The sequence below is a fragment of the Microcaecilia unicolor genome, chromosome 3, assembly GCF_901765095.1.
Source record: "Microcaecilia unicolor chromosome 3, aMicUni1.1, whole genome shotgun sequence".
Lineage (NCBI taxonomy): Eukaryota > Metazoa > Chordata > Amphibia > Gymnophiona > Siphonopidae > Microcaecilia > Microcaecilia unicolor.
The window spans coordinates 27,390,478-27,405,156 of NC_044033.1; the positions used below are offsets into that span (position 1 = coordinate 27,390,478).

General features: G+C 42.5%; 1 protein-coding gene across 1 annotated transcript in view; it reads left to right on the forward strand.

Annotated features, from left to right (window-relative positions):
- PLEKHH2 (pleckstrin homology, MyTH4 and FERM domain containing H2) overlaps window positions 1–14,679 on the forward strand; it is a 229,114-nt gene that overhangs the window by 74,206 nt on the left and 140,229 nt on the right. Inside the window, exons 4-5 of the mRNA XM_030195794.1 lie at window positions 2,702–2,851; window positions 11,333–11,416. Coding sequence (XP_030051654.1) covers window positions 2,702–2,851; window positions 11,333–11,416 — 234 coding nt within the window. The remainder of the gene's footprint in view (window positions 1–2,701; window positions 2,852–11,332; window positions 11,417–14,679) is intronic.

Consider the following 14,679-nt stretch of genomic DNA (forward strand, 5'->3'; position numbering starts at 1 on the left):
ATGATGCTGTATTTTTTTAGCATTAAATCTTAGCTGCCAAATTCTGGACCATTGTTAAAGCTTTTCTCTTCGTGTTATTGACTTTATCAGGGGTGTCTACCCTATTGCAGATTTTGGTGTCATCTGCAAAGAAGCAAACCTTACCAGACAGCCATTTTACAATATTGCTTACAAAAATGATAAAAAGAAACTGGGCCAAGAACCAATCCTTGTGGCACACCAGTAAATAACCTTTGAGCATCTCTGTCTGTGTCGTTACGTATTAAATGCCGGATTTTCCACACTGAAATCTAAGCGTATTATATAACAACGCGCATAACTTAATTGGATTAACAAGCTAATCAACATTGATAACAGCACCTAACAAGCAATGGTGATTAGTAATTGGCAGTACTTAGAATTTACGCACAGAACTCGCTAAATGCATTCTGTAATGAACTGCGCCTAAATTCTAATGTGCGCAGTTCAACACGGGTGTGTTTATGGGCAGGAAATAGGTGTTTTGTGGGCGTTCCAAAATTGACATGCTTATTTATAGAATATAGCCCAGCGTGCGTAAATCTATATGCAGTGATTTATGCCACATTTTCGCTGGTGTAAATGGAGGTGTGTAGTTTTAGGCTCTGGGATATCAACTAAACGTATTCTATATACCACACCTAAATCTAGGTGCCGCTTATACAATTAACCGGAAATGTTTACCATGTGGATTTTTTAGGCGCTTTATATAGAATCTGGCCCTAAGCGTATTTGTATAAAATTTTGCCAAGAGCGCGTAGTCAAATATTGACTAGACTCCCCTGGAATGGGTAAATGTAGCTGGCAGGTTATTTGAGTGTTGCACTGGGGTGCGGAGGGTTGGGGGTTTAGGGTGGAGGGAGGGATGTTATGGAATGGGCAGATTAGTATGAAGGTCTGGGAGGAAGGGAGGGTGGGGTAATTTGCTCTTTACAACACTCACTAGGTGAGTGTTCGACACAGCAGGAGAATGTGTATGGGCACTGGGAGGAGGGTTAGGTTGGGGGAAGTGGAGGAAAGGGTTAAAGAGCTTTGAGGATGTTACTTATTCATTCTTATGTCTTGTTCTTGGTGATATACATTTTTAGATGTGGAGATAGTCTGTTGCTTTTGGTTTATATGGAATTCTCAATTAAAAAAGTTGAAACATATATAGAATCTGGCCCTATATGTCTTTGCATGTAATTACAGGACTGCTTCTAAATTGTACAACCGCTATGATGGCTTACCAAATGTGTGGAATATCAAATTTGTGCAAATAAAATAAAGATATAAAACTAAAACAGCAAACAGGCTGTTCTAACTTTATCTGGGGAACTGAGGAACTGAGTTCGATTCCCACTTCAGGCACAGGCAGCTCCTTGTGACTCTGGGCAAGTCACTTAACCCTCCATTGCCCCATGTAAGCCGCATTGAGCCTGCCATGAGTGGGAAAGCGCAGGGTACAAATGTAACAAAAATAAAATAGATACTATTGGACATTCTACATGGAATGTTGCTACTATTGGACATTTTACATGGAATGTTGCTACATGGAGGAGTGGCCTAGTGGTTAGGGTGGTGGACTTTGGTCCTGGGGAACTGAGTTCAATTCGAACTTCAGGCACAGGCAGCTCCTTGTGACTCTGGGCAAGTCACTTAACCCTCCATTGCCCCATGTAAGCCGCATTGAGCCTGCCATGAGTGGGAAAGCGCAGGGTACAAATGTAACAAAAATAAAATAGATACTATTGGAGATTCTACATGGAATGTTGCTACTATTGGAGATTCTACATGGAATGTTGCTATTCCACTAGCAACATTCCATGTAGAAGGCTGCGCAGGCTTCTGTTTCTGTGAGTCTGACGTCCTGCACGTACGTGCAGGACGTCAGACTCACAGAAGCAGAAGCCTGCGCGGCCACATTGGTGTGACTCTGGGCAAGTCACTTAACCCTCCATTGCCCCATGTAAGCCGCATTTAGCCTGCCATGAGTGGGAAAGCGCAGGGTACAAATGTAACAAAAATAAAATAGATACTATTGGAGATTCTACATGGAATGTTGCTACTATTGGAGATTCTACATGGAATGTTGCTACTATTGGACATTCTACATGGAATGTTGCTATTCCACTAGCAACATTCCATGTAGAAGCCTGCGCGGCCACATTGGTGATCTGCAAGGGCCGACTTCTACATGGAATGTTGGAATAGCAGCATTCCATGTAGAATCTCAAATAGTAGCAACAGTGGGAGAGTGGCCTAGTGGTTAGGCTGGTGGACTTTGGTCCTGGGGAACTGAGTTCAATTCTCACTTCAGGCACAGGCAGCTCCTTGTGACTCTGGGCAAGTCACTTAACCCTCCATTGCCCCAGGTACAAATAAGTACCTGTATGTAATATGTAAGCCGCATAGAGCCTGCCATGAGTGGGAAAGCGTGGGGTACAAATGTAATTAAAAAAAAAAAATCTGATTAGCTACCTAGTTAACAGTCTGAATGTTTCCTCAAACTGTATAACACTGCTGGTGTACACTGGATACTTAGGGCTGGCCGGTTCTCTGGATACAGGCGCTGAACATTTGGTGTAATTTTAACCATGGCGTTTGGTGTTTTAAAAAAATCTATCAGAAGCTGAATATCAGCCCCTTTTGTGGACAAATACACAGATGTTTATAAGCAGTGCTGTGTTTCGTTCATCTCTAGGTGCAGGTTATGGAAGAGAAATTAAAAGCAGCCAACATTCAAACAAGTGAATCGGAAACCAAGTTGTATAAGAAGTGTCAAGATCTAGAGACTCTGGGTCAAGAGAAGGATGATGCCATCCATAATTTAGAGCAAGAACTGGAGAAACAGGTCAGTACAAAACTAGTTTCTATAAGGCATAGTTTTTTGTTTTCTTTTTAAATAAAAGCTCAACTAGGAATCAGCAATAGAAGTTACCGCATCAGACCGAGTTTATTTGTTTTTATTTAGATTTTCTGCTTTATCCTGTATTTCAAGAGTTTTTCAACCCAGTCCTCAGGGCACACCCGGCCAGTTGGGGTTTTCAGGATATCCCCATTGAATTTAATAGGGATATCCTGAAAACTCCGACTTGCTGAATGTACCCCGAGGACGGGGTTGAACACCCCTGCTATATTTGCTTGATAATTTGACTCTCTTACATAACAGCCAAATAGGATTCTTTCCTGTCAGTCTGCTGGGTAAGGATGGTGTTTCTGTTTTAAAAAGAAATTAGAGCAGATTTTAAACTAGAAATTGGGGGAAGGCCAATAGTCACTCAAAAGTTCGTGGTTCGGAACAAGGTATCTTTAAAAAATATCGCTAAAACAGGGAAGGTAGGGCATCCCGATAGCAAGGTTGCAATTGAACCATAGTAGATCAGGTGCCTTTAAATAAAGAGCAGACAGATTTTCAAGATTGCAAATTAACATTGTCAACTGCTGAGCATGTTGTGAATAGGAACAGCAAACATTGTTTGAAACGTTTATATGCAAATGCCAGAAGCCTAAGAAATAAGATGGGAGAATTAGAATATATTCCACTAAATGAAAAGATAAATATAATAGGTATCTCTGAAACCTGGTGGAAGGAAGATAATCAGTGGGACACTGTCGTACCAGAGTACAAATTATATCTCAGTGATAGGGTGGATTGAATTGGTGGAGGGGGTAGCATTATATGTTCAAGAGGGCTTTGAATCGAATAGACTAAAACTTCTGCAGGACACGAAACACATCTTGGAATCCCTATGGATAGAAATTCTATGTGCACTACCATCCACCTGGCCAGGATGAACAGACTGATGTAGAAATGTTATCAGAAATTAGGGAGGCTAACAAACTGGGCAGCACAACAATAATGGGTGATTTTAATTACCCTGATATTGAGTGGCTAAAAGTAACATCAGTGCATGCTAGAGAGGTAAAATTCCTTGTTGAAATCAGTGACTGCTATATGGAGCAGCTAGTTTAGGAACCAACAAGATGGGGAAATATTCTAGACCTTAGTGCAGTGCATGATTTGGTACGGGAGGTAATGGTGCTAGGGCCACTTGATCAAATTTGATATCAGCTCTGCAGTAAATACAGGAAATCCAATACATTAGCATTTAACTTTCAGAAAGGAGTCTATGATAAAATGAGAAGAATGGTTAAAAAAAAAACTTAGAGGAGCAGCTGCAAAGGTCAAAAATTTACATCAGGCTTGGATACTGTTCAAAAATACCATCCTGGAAGCCCAGACCAGACATATTCCATGCAATAGAAAAGGAGGACGGAAGGGCAAACAACAGCTGAATTGGTTAAAAAGTGAGTTGAAGGAAGCTATTAGAGCTAAAAGAAATTCCTTCAGGAAATGTAAGAAGGATCAGACTGAAAGTAATAGGAAATAGCATAAGGAATGTCATGTCACATGCAAAGCGCTGATAAGGAAGGTAAAGAGAGACTTTGAAAAGAAAATTGCATTGGAGGCAAACACATAGAATTATAACTTTTTTAGGTATATTAGAAGCAAGAAACTGGCAAAAGAATCATTTGGACTGCTAGATGACCGAGGGATAAAAGGCTACCAAATATATAAAACCCCAAGGAAGAGACAACAAAATAAATCCAAACTCAAGAATAGTCAATTCCAAAGAAAAAAGTTTATCAGATGCCTAAAGAAAACATATTTCAGCAACACTTTATTAAAAAGGGAACTGAAGAGAGTTCAGTATAGGCTGTACCTACAGACAAGCTTAAGTTTCAGTGAGTCTAGCTGCAAAGCGGCTCACTTAAGAGCTCAATACATCATAAGTACTCTATATATATGTAATCCTTAATTTATTTAAATCTTGTGTACATTTTATTTACATTTTTAATGTAATAATATTAAAGCAGAAGTGTAATATTCAAAAGGCATCCGTATACAAAACAGACCTTTTAATCCATAAGAAGAAAATCTGTCTCCCAAAAATGAAAAGTGAAAAACGTTCAAGCACTATACAAAAAGCACTGGAATATAAAGGAGCAGACAGGAGTGAACTCGTCTTAAATCCAAATATGTCGCTATTTCACTGAATGTTCCAAACATCCAGCAGAAATCCCTGTTTCAAAATTCTTCCTCAGGGACATTAGGAGCCACCACCCAGGAAAAGGATCTAGGTGTCATCGTTGATGATTATGTTGAAACTCTCTGTTCAATGTGCAGCGGTGACCAAGACGGCAATTAGAATGTTAGGAATTATTAGGAAAGGAATGGAAAACAAACCTGAGAATGTTACAATGCCTTTGTATCGCTCCATGGTGTGACTGCACCTTGAATGCTGTGTGCAGTTCTGGTCACCACATCTCAAAAAAGATATAGTGGAATTAGAAAAGGTACAGAGAAGGGTGGCAAAAATGTGCCAGCGTGTGGGGGTGTCTGCTGTTGTGTTGCTTTAAGTGCAAATGTAAAGTGACTAATGGTGCTGTTTAGAAAAGATGGTATTGGCCCTTCCCCACACCAAGGTTGTTAAGCATGGTGAAAGATTTGCTCCACAACAATTTGCCTTTTCACCTGTTCTTGGCGTAGACTTCCTTTCGATGGAGTTCATTTGTGAATTAAAAGATTAGACAAAGCAAGACCCCTGACGCAGATGATGTGAGCCGAAACATGGCCTGTCTCAGGTCACTTTTGGAAGACTGTTTCTAAAGTTAAACCATTAAAAGAATTTGTGTCCGATTTTGAAGGCTCTTGGTGCTTCTTTTTGTTGTTTGGCCACTGTTGGAAACAGGATACTGGGCTTGATGGACCTCTGGTCTGTCCCAATATGACAATGCTTATTTTTATTAATGTTCAACTTTCCAAACAATCATAACATTTCTGTTTTATCCTCAATTAAGGTATCATTTAATTATACATAAACAGAACTCACGCAACTAGAACATCATAGTATTATTTCCCCCTTTTTTCTCCCCTCCCTTACCCCCCCTTTCAACCCTACACTCCCCTCTACCTCCCCTCCCCCCTTCCCTATTGTTTTACAGTTCAAGGTTGCCACAGACCTGTATATCAATGTTGAGATCAATATAATGTTCAAATGTTCAACAGGCGTCTTCTTGCCGCCGGGGGCAAGGTCATCCAAAACGGAGCCCATCGTGTTTTAAATTTCTTTCCTGCTGATGATGAAATGTCTCCCACTCCAACTCTCTCCAGGCGCAGCAATGTTATCATTTGTGTGCGCCATTGCTGGACACTTGGTTCAGTTGCAGACAACCAATTTATAAGGATAACCTTTTTTGCCATGACAGTAGTCCGCACTGCAAAGTCTCGCAAACCTTTTGGTGTTGGTTTTCCCAAAGCCGGTTGGCCGAACAACAATTTGGCGTCCAGTTGCCAACTTGTCGCCCACCATCTGCTCACTTGCTGTGTAACTTGTGTCCAAAAACGTTTGATATGTGGGCATTTCCAAAACATGTGTCCTAAAGTTGCACCTTCCCCCCCGCACTTAGGGCAGGCGCCATCTGGTGATATTCCCATATGGAAAGCTCTTCTGGGCGGGATGTACCAGCGTAGAACAATTTTATATTGTAACTCCCAGTGCGACTGTGCCCACATTGACCTTCTCATGGACAAAATGTGTGTTCTGTATAATTCTTCAGGTAGTGTTAGTCCCAAGTCCATATTCCATGCTTGGGCTATAGCATTATATTGTATTTCTGGTGCTGTATCTCTGATGTGCCTATGGTGGAAGGATAGCGGCACCTTCTGTTGTGCAAGGAGTGAAAAGGCGTCTGCTAATTCTTCTTGGACGTCCTCCGTTAAATTCTCCCATTCCAAAATGTTCACATAATGTCGCAGTTGATAATAATGAAATATGTCGGTGTCCGGCAAGGAGAATTCCTTCTGCAAATCGGGAAATGTTTTAAGCTTCCCTTCTACTTAACTGATTATACTTTAAAGGGCCCTTATACTAAGCTGTGGTAAAAGGGGCCCTGTGCAAGTGGTGGCAGTGGCCATTTTTGTCATGCACTAGGGCCTCTTGAACCACAGTGGGTAAAAAGGCCAAAAAAAAAAAGGAATGGCCATATGGTAAGTTGGCAGTTGCCAACTGGCCATTTTGGGGGGGGGGGGGTACACCAACTGCCACCCATTGAGGTGCCGGTAAGGGCTCCCGCATTAACCCAGTGGTATTAATTTTACAAAAATTCTGGCAGTGCCAGAAATACCACACACAGGGGGCGGAACTACTGGCGGCAGCCTCATTGAGCCGGTGGTAGTTTTGAGTTGCCACATGGCACAGGAGTAACATGTATAGAATGTTTGTACGTTTGGGAAGCTCGCCAGGTGCCCTTGGCCTGGATTGGCCGCTGTCGTGGACAGGATGCTGGGCTCGATGGACCCTTGGTCTTTTCCCAGTGTGGCATTACTTATGTACTTATGTCCTCTACTTGGCTCACTTTTATTACATAGAGCAATGATTTAACCTATTGTGATGTCATAGTGGCTCATTCCACCAATAAGAGCCAACCTCATTAGTGATGTCACAATGGCTTGATTGTATAGAATGTTTGTACGTTTGGGAAGCTCGCCAGGTGCCCTTGGCCTGGATTGGCCGCTGTCGTGGACAGGATGCTGGGCTCGATGGACCCTTGGTCTTTTCCCAGTGTGGTATTACTTATTATGTACTTATATTAAAAGGGCCCCTCAGTGAACTACATGTTAAAAAAAACCTGAAAGTATTGTCTTAAAAGCCCTTGAAATATGCAGACCTGTATTTTCTCAGCATGGACATTCAAGTCATGGACATGCAGTGAAAGATGCCCCAAGAGGTTAGCTAAGAAGGGAGTCCTCGGAGGTTTGTATTTTGTGTGACATTCCACACTGTTGCCAGGGTGTGCTCTGGTAATGTTTTATTGTAATAGTTCTCTGAAAATTAAACTGCTTTATAAGGAGTTTGTTGGGATGTTGGATATTCATATAAACAGTTTTCAAAGCCATTACCTGGCGGTCTGAAAATGGCCTCCCTTAATGTGATTAAAAGCACACATGTTTCTACAATGTATGGACTTTCATCTACAATTAGAGGAGGTGTTCAATGATAAGTTTACAAGTGACCTTCCGCTTTGAAAACTGTTACAAAGCCTGTGGGTTAAAAGTACATGTGAAGTTTGAAAATTGCCCCTAAGAGGAACAATTTTCAAAGGTGTTTACCCAGGTAATCGACATCTATCTGGGTAGACAGTCCTGGTTGAAAATTGTCCCTCTCACAGTGGCTAAAAGCATATGTTGTTTTTCATAGTGTTTATGCTTTTAGCCAGGTTAAAAAGGTCTTCTTAGAGGTGTGTTGAGGTTGGGGGAGGAGAAGGCAGTTTCCAAATGACCATGCACTCTTTCCTCACAACTGGCCACCCCTGAACTATCAGGTCCATTGTACAAGTACCACTTTACCCAAGTGCCACAAGGTATTTGATGCTGCTATAATGTTCGTTTGCGTGTTACATAGTAGATGACGGCAGAAAAACACCTGCTCGGTCCATCCAGTCTGCCCAACAAGATAAACTCATATGTGCTACTTTTTGTGTATACCCTACCTTGATTTATACCTGTGCTCTTCAGGGCACAGACCGTATAAGTCTGCCCAGCACTATCCCCGCCTCCCAACCACCAGCCCCGCCTCCCACCACCGGCGCTGGCACAGACCGTATAAGTCTGCCCAGCACTATCCCCGCCTCCCAACCACCAGCCCCGCCTCCTACCACCGCCTCTGGTACAGCTCCCTGTTTGCATGTTCTTTTGTACAAGTTTATCATTGTAATTCGCTAATAGCAAGCAAATTCAGACCAGCAGGAAATGAGCACGCACATACTTTACAGAAAGGATAGATCTTGAAAATTGTTGCTTATAATGAATTAGGTAAAAAAATAATAATAATAAAGTTTAGCGTACGTTGAGTCCAGCCGCCTTTATTCGCCTGACAGCTTCTCTCTACATGGTAATGGAAGAGAAGATGGAAAAACAGATCAGTTGTGAAACAGAACGAAAGTATGTGACTTTACCAGTCCCAGATGTGACGTAAATCCTTGAATCTGCTGTTTTTCCACTGGTCTTAATTATGCATCTCATCCACTGATCATTTTCTGCCACACAGTCCCATCCAGTTTCTCTGTACTTTATTTTCTTTCTCTTCTTTTTAATAAATACATCTTTTGGTTCAAACGGCAAAGATTTTATCAGCATTTAGCCTGAGATGTGGTAAGATAAGTAGAATTGAAGTGCACATTGTCTCTATGGGCATAACCTTGCTGTTATGAGCATTTTAATCCTATATAATAAAACGCACCTCCAACATTCTGAAGCTGGCAGCGTGGACAAAAACCTTGAAGCATTCGTGCTCCTGTATCCATCTCCTGACATGATGATGTCACCAACGACTGTGCCCAATCACAGCACAGCAGCGCGAGTCACCGTCACCTCCAACGTATTAAAAACAAAAATAAAAAACGCCAACGGCACAAAAAAAAAAATCATAAGAAAGAAAAAGGGCATCAGCACTTTCGGAGAAAACAGCTTAACCCCCATACACACGCAACAACCCCCCCTCTTCCCCACAACCACGGAATAAAATCAAACGCCCATCCAAACTGAACAGAAGATCACATCAACCGGCCACAACCCCCCTCACCCGCCCTCTCACATTTCCTAACGTTCTAAAAAAGTAGTTGCACAGATCGAGCCTTCTCCATGAGTGTATGCCCCGCCCTCGCGTCACAACGTGATGACGTCCAGGGTGGAGCATACACTCATGGAGGCGCTTCGATCTACACAACCCGTTCGAACGCTACAAAAAAGTCAAGTCACGTCAAACGCATCGCTATCGTCCCGCCCTCGCGTCACAACGCGATGACGTCGAGGGCGGAACCCTGAGACTTGGAAAGCGAGGGAGAAAAGCAGCATGAACGTGGAAGCGAGGGAGCGAGTGAACCAGCCTCAACGTGAGAGAGAGGGAGGGAGAGAGCAGGCAGGCAGCAAGAACGTCGGAGGGAGGGAGCCAGCCAGCCAGCCTGAACGTGGGTGGGAGGGAGCCAGGGAGCCAAAACAAAGCCAATATGCACAACGTTATAGATGGATGTAAGTATTACAGGACTTCAAGGGTGATTTTAAAAGGCAAGCAACATTATCCTCTTTGTGATATTATGTAAATTTAACGATTTATCTATAACGTACTGAAATACTAATAGAAATTGTGTTGAGTATATTGGGGTCTTAACACTGTATTCCTGTGCACTTTACTTAGCCAAGAGATGGATTTTTAATTATTATTATTTTAATTGAATCAGTAAATTAAGCAGTCTGAATAGCGGTGGGAGGGACGGACGGACGGACGGACCCTGGACCCTGAAGCTGGGAGGGGGGAAGGGAATAAAAAGGGGAGGGGAAGGGCGACAGACGGAGGGGGAGGGCCCTGCCGCACCCTCTCATTCTTTCTCACACACACACACACTCTCATTATCACACACACACTCTCACACAGATAGCCTCACTCTATGTCACACATAGTCGCACATTCACTCTGTCTCTCTCACACAGTCACTCTCACACACACACACTCTCTCAAACATACACACTACGATGAAAACCATGCTAGCACCCATTTCATTGGTCTCAGAAACAGGCCTTTTTTTACTAGTAATATATAAAATCCAAATTGCAAGTGTCGGATCTTTATTGTTCAATCTTTTCCCAAACTGGAATTTATATCTTACAGAATAACTTGATTTTCCATCCGTATTTTTGTTTTCCTGGTAATGGAATAATTGCATTTAAATCTTGACACCATCCAGGTTTCTTGTGAAGTATTCTAAAGGGATTTTCCTATTTTGTGTCTGTGGGAAATGTGCTTAGTACATGAGCCCTTTAGAGTTGTAACCATAGCAGGTCACAGTGTTGATCGTTGGACTTAAAATGACTAGCCACGTTGCACTGGAAAGAACCCATCATAGTTTTTCTGTGAGATATTATTCTTGGAGGGAAGCACTGCAGCTCCCCAGTGCTGCCTTTTGCTGCCTGAATTTGTTTTTATTCTGCTAGCGAGAGCGGTGTGTGTAACCAAATTGGCCAGTCTGCGCTGGGGGATGTTTTTCAATGGGAGCAGAAATGGAAAAATGTGATAATGAGATGGCAGTGGTAATTTTCCAACGTGTCTTCAAATCCTGGCATTAAAGGGGAGAGAAACTGTGGAAAACCATCATAGGCCATGGTCCGTGGCTTCCCAGAAATTGTGTGAAACTGAGTTGATGCTCAGCAGATGCAAGCAATATCAGAATGTTTATTTGGCATGTTTGTGCTGTTTTTCTTTTTGTGTTGTTTCAGAAGCAGATAAGAATGAAAGAAGCAAAAATTATAGAAGAGAAAGCAGTCAAAATCAAAGAATGGGTGACACTGAAATTACACGAGGTACCTTATATTCTAAATCACGATATAATAGAAAGGGGCAAAACTCAAGTCATCCCCCTCATCCCCTAGACTTTTTCAAAAGCAGAAAACATGCTGTGTATGATTTAGGTATACTACTACTTAACGTTTCTAGAGCGCTACTAGGGTTACGCAGCGCTGTACAATTTAACATAGAGGGACGGTCCCTGCTCAAGGAGCTTACAATCTAAGAGACAAGTGAACGGACAGTCCGATAGGGGCGGTCAAATTGGGGCAGTCTGGATTTAGTGAACGGTAAGAGTTAGGTGCCGAATGCAGCATTGAAGAGGTGGGTTTTAAGCAAAGACTTGAAGATGGGCAGGGAGGGGGCTTGGCATAAGGGCTCAGGAAGGTTGTTCCAAGCATAGGGTGAGGCGAGGCAGAATGAGCGGAGCCTGGAGTTGGCGGTGTTGGAGAAGGGTACAGAGAGGAGGGATTTGTCCTGTGAACGGAGGTTATGGGCGGGAACATAGGGGGAGATGAGGGAGGAGAGGTAGTGAGGGGCAGCAGACTGAATGCATTTGTAGGTAAGAAGGAGAAGCTTGAATTGAATGTGGTATCTGATTGGAAGCTAGTGAAGTGACCTGAGGAGAGGGGTGATATGAGTAAAACGGTTTTGTCGGAATATGAGACGTGCCGCAGAGTTCTGAACAGATTGAAGGGGGGATAGATGGCTAAGTGGGAGGCCAGTGAGGAGTAAGTTGCAGTAGTCAAGGCAAGAGGTAATGAGAGCGTGGACAAGAGTTCGGGTGGTGTGTTCAGAGAGGAAAGGGCGAATTTTGCTGATGTTAAAGAGGAAGAAGCGGCAGGTCTTGGCAGTCTGCTGGATATGCGCAGAGAAGGAGAGGGAGGAGTCAAAGATGACTCCGAGGTTGCGGGCAGATGAGACGGGGAGGATGAGGGTGTTATCAACTGAGATAGAAAGTGGAGGAAGAGGAGATGTGGGTTTTGGTGGAAAGACGATGAGCTCGGTCTTGGACATGTTCAGTTTCAGGTATACCGGCTGATGTCCTGGAACACATGCATTGTTGTTTGTAAATGGAGGCTTGGCAGGTCACTGAGAAAATCCTGGCACCATGTTTGGTGTACTAGGGAGTCAGTTCAGAGCTTGTGGTTATCAGGAGCATGTATTCCATCGAATGACATTTGAATGATGGCCTCGGACCCTTGAAGATGAGGGTCACTTCTGCAGCACAGAGTTCAGGTGGTACTTTGATGTCTCAGATAGTTGCCTGAGCTTTAGGCAGCAGCTCTTAAATAATGAGAGCAATAACCTCGGAGGCCCTTTCTTTGGGGAAGGGCAAGCACATATAGCATTGTTCTAAATTTGCAGCTGCCATTCTTCATCTCTTTTCTACTACTACTACTATAAATCATTTCTATAGCACTTACCAGTCATACGCAGCACTTTACAAGTGAACATGAAGAAAAGACAGTCCCTGCTCAAAAGAGCTTACAATCTAAATAACTTCTCCTTTATCTTTTTCTCTCACTTTTATCCCGTCCTCTCCCACCATCTCTCTCCCTCTGTCTCCAGTCCTCCATCTCTCTCTTCTTAGGTCCTTTGTCCCTCTACCCAGGCCCCAGCCTTCTCGCTCTCTCTTTCCATCCTCCCTCCTATACCAAGACTCCTCTCTCTACCCTTATCCATCCACTGTCCTCCCTCCTCCGAACACATCTCTAGTTAATATTCTCCCTCTCCCCACCACATCTCCGCCTATCTCCGGTCATCCCTCCTTTCCACATCAATGTCGGTTCCTCTACTCTTTCCCTCACCCTAACCTGGATCTTTTCTCTCTAGACAGTTTCTCCACCACCTTCCCTTACCCGCTTAAGGCATTCTCTCCTCCTTCCCCCAAATCTTTTAAATCAAAATCTACCTGTTAATGCAGAAAATTCTTGAATGTAGAAGTTGAATAATTAGTATCCTGAAACTAATTAAAAAATCAGTTCATACAGTTGATCATTTTATGATTTATGTACCTTGACGTTACTTTATTCTCTTTCTACTGTGCCTGGAGAGTGAGGAAAAGAGCCAAGAAAGTGAGAATAAATTATCTTGAGTGAGGAATGTCAGTCAGAAGCCCATTTCAGAGGGTCATTCCTGACATCTGAAAAACACTTTAGATGCCTACTGTAGAGCAATATAGGTCAAGGGTTTAGAATTAGCATAGATGACAGTAAATAAAGACTCCAAACAACAAATGTACAATGGACCTCCGAGAGTGGGTTTGTAGCCAAACTTTAATGAGGAAGCGGCGGAAGCCAACATGGGCTTTGTTTAGGCAGGAGTCATCAATCTCAGTATCAGAGTCAGGGTGGTGGTCTCTCTTTTTTTCTGTGCAGTGGTCTATACCACCACACACAAAAAGTGAGAGCAATGTAGCCTGTCCTTTCAAAATGTGAAAAAGACACTGCCAATGCACAGAAGCCTAAAATGGAGAGTCTCTCAGTTAGGAATTCAGTTAGTAAGGATTCCCTTAAAACGTTGACATCTGCCTATATTACCTCACGCTTAGATTATTGTAATATCATATATGCAGGGATCACTCAAAGAATACAGAATACTGCAGCACGTATGATTTGTAGGGCCCGGAGGGATGACAGAGCAACACCTTTACTACATCAACTGCATTGGCTTCCGGTTGAAGCAAGAGTTAAGTTTAAAGCCTTGGTTTTGACCCATAAGGCTTTTATACACTAAACCCTGACTATCTGTCAAATCTAACTATTCCTTACACTGCCACACGAACCCTTAGATCCCTAATAGACAACAGGTTAGTGATTCCTCCTCTCGCTAGGGCTAGATGGGAATCTACACGGAATTCGGCTTTTTTCTATTTGTCTCCGTCTTTGGAATGGCCTTCCAAAAGAGATCAGACTTGAGAAATCTTACTTTCATTTTCGGAAACTTTTGAAAACCTTCTATTTTATCAATTATGTAGAACAGAATTTAGAATAATGGAAGAAAGGTTATAAATGGGTATCTGTAATGTATTTTAAATCAAAACTGTACTGTTTGTTTGTGTAGATTATATTATGTACTTAATCCTGTATTTGCGGTGCTCTCCTGTATACTAAATCATGAGTTATACTGTTTTTCATCTTATGTAGCTAGTTTGTGGTTTTGCTGTGCTTTCCTGTAGTGACTGGAGTTCTAATGTTTGTCCAACCTGTACATATTGTATTGCTTCTTTTTTTATAAATTGTAAACCGTTCTGTTTTGCAGTAGCAATAAGATACGA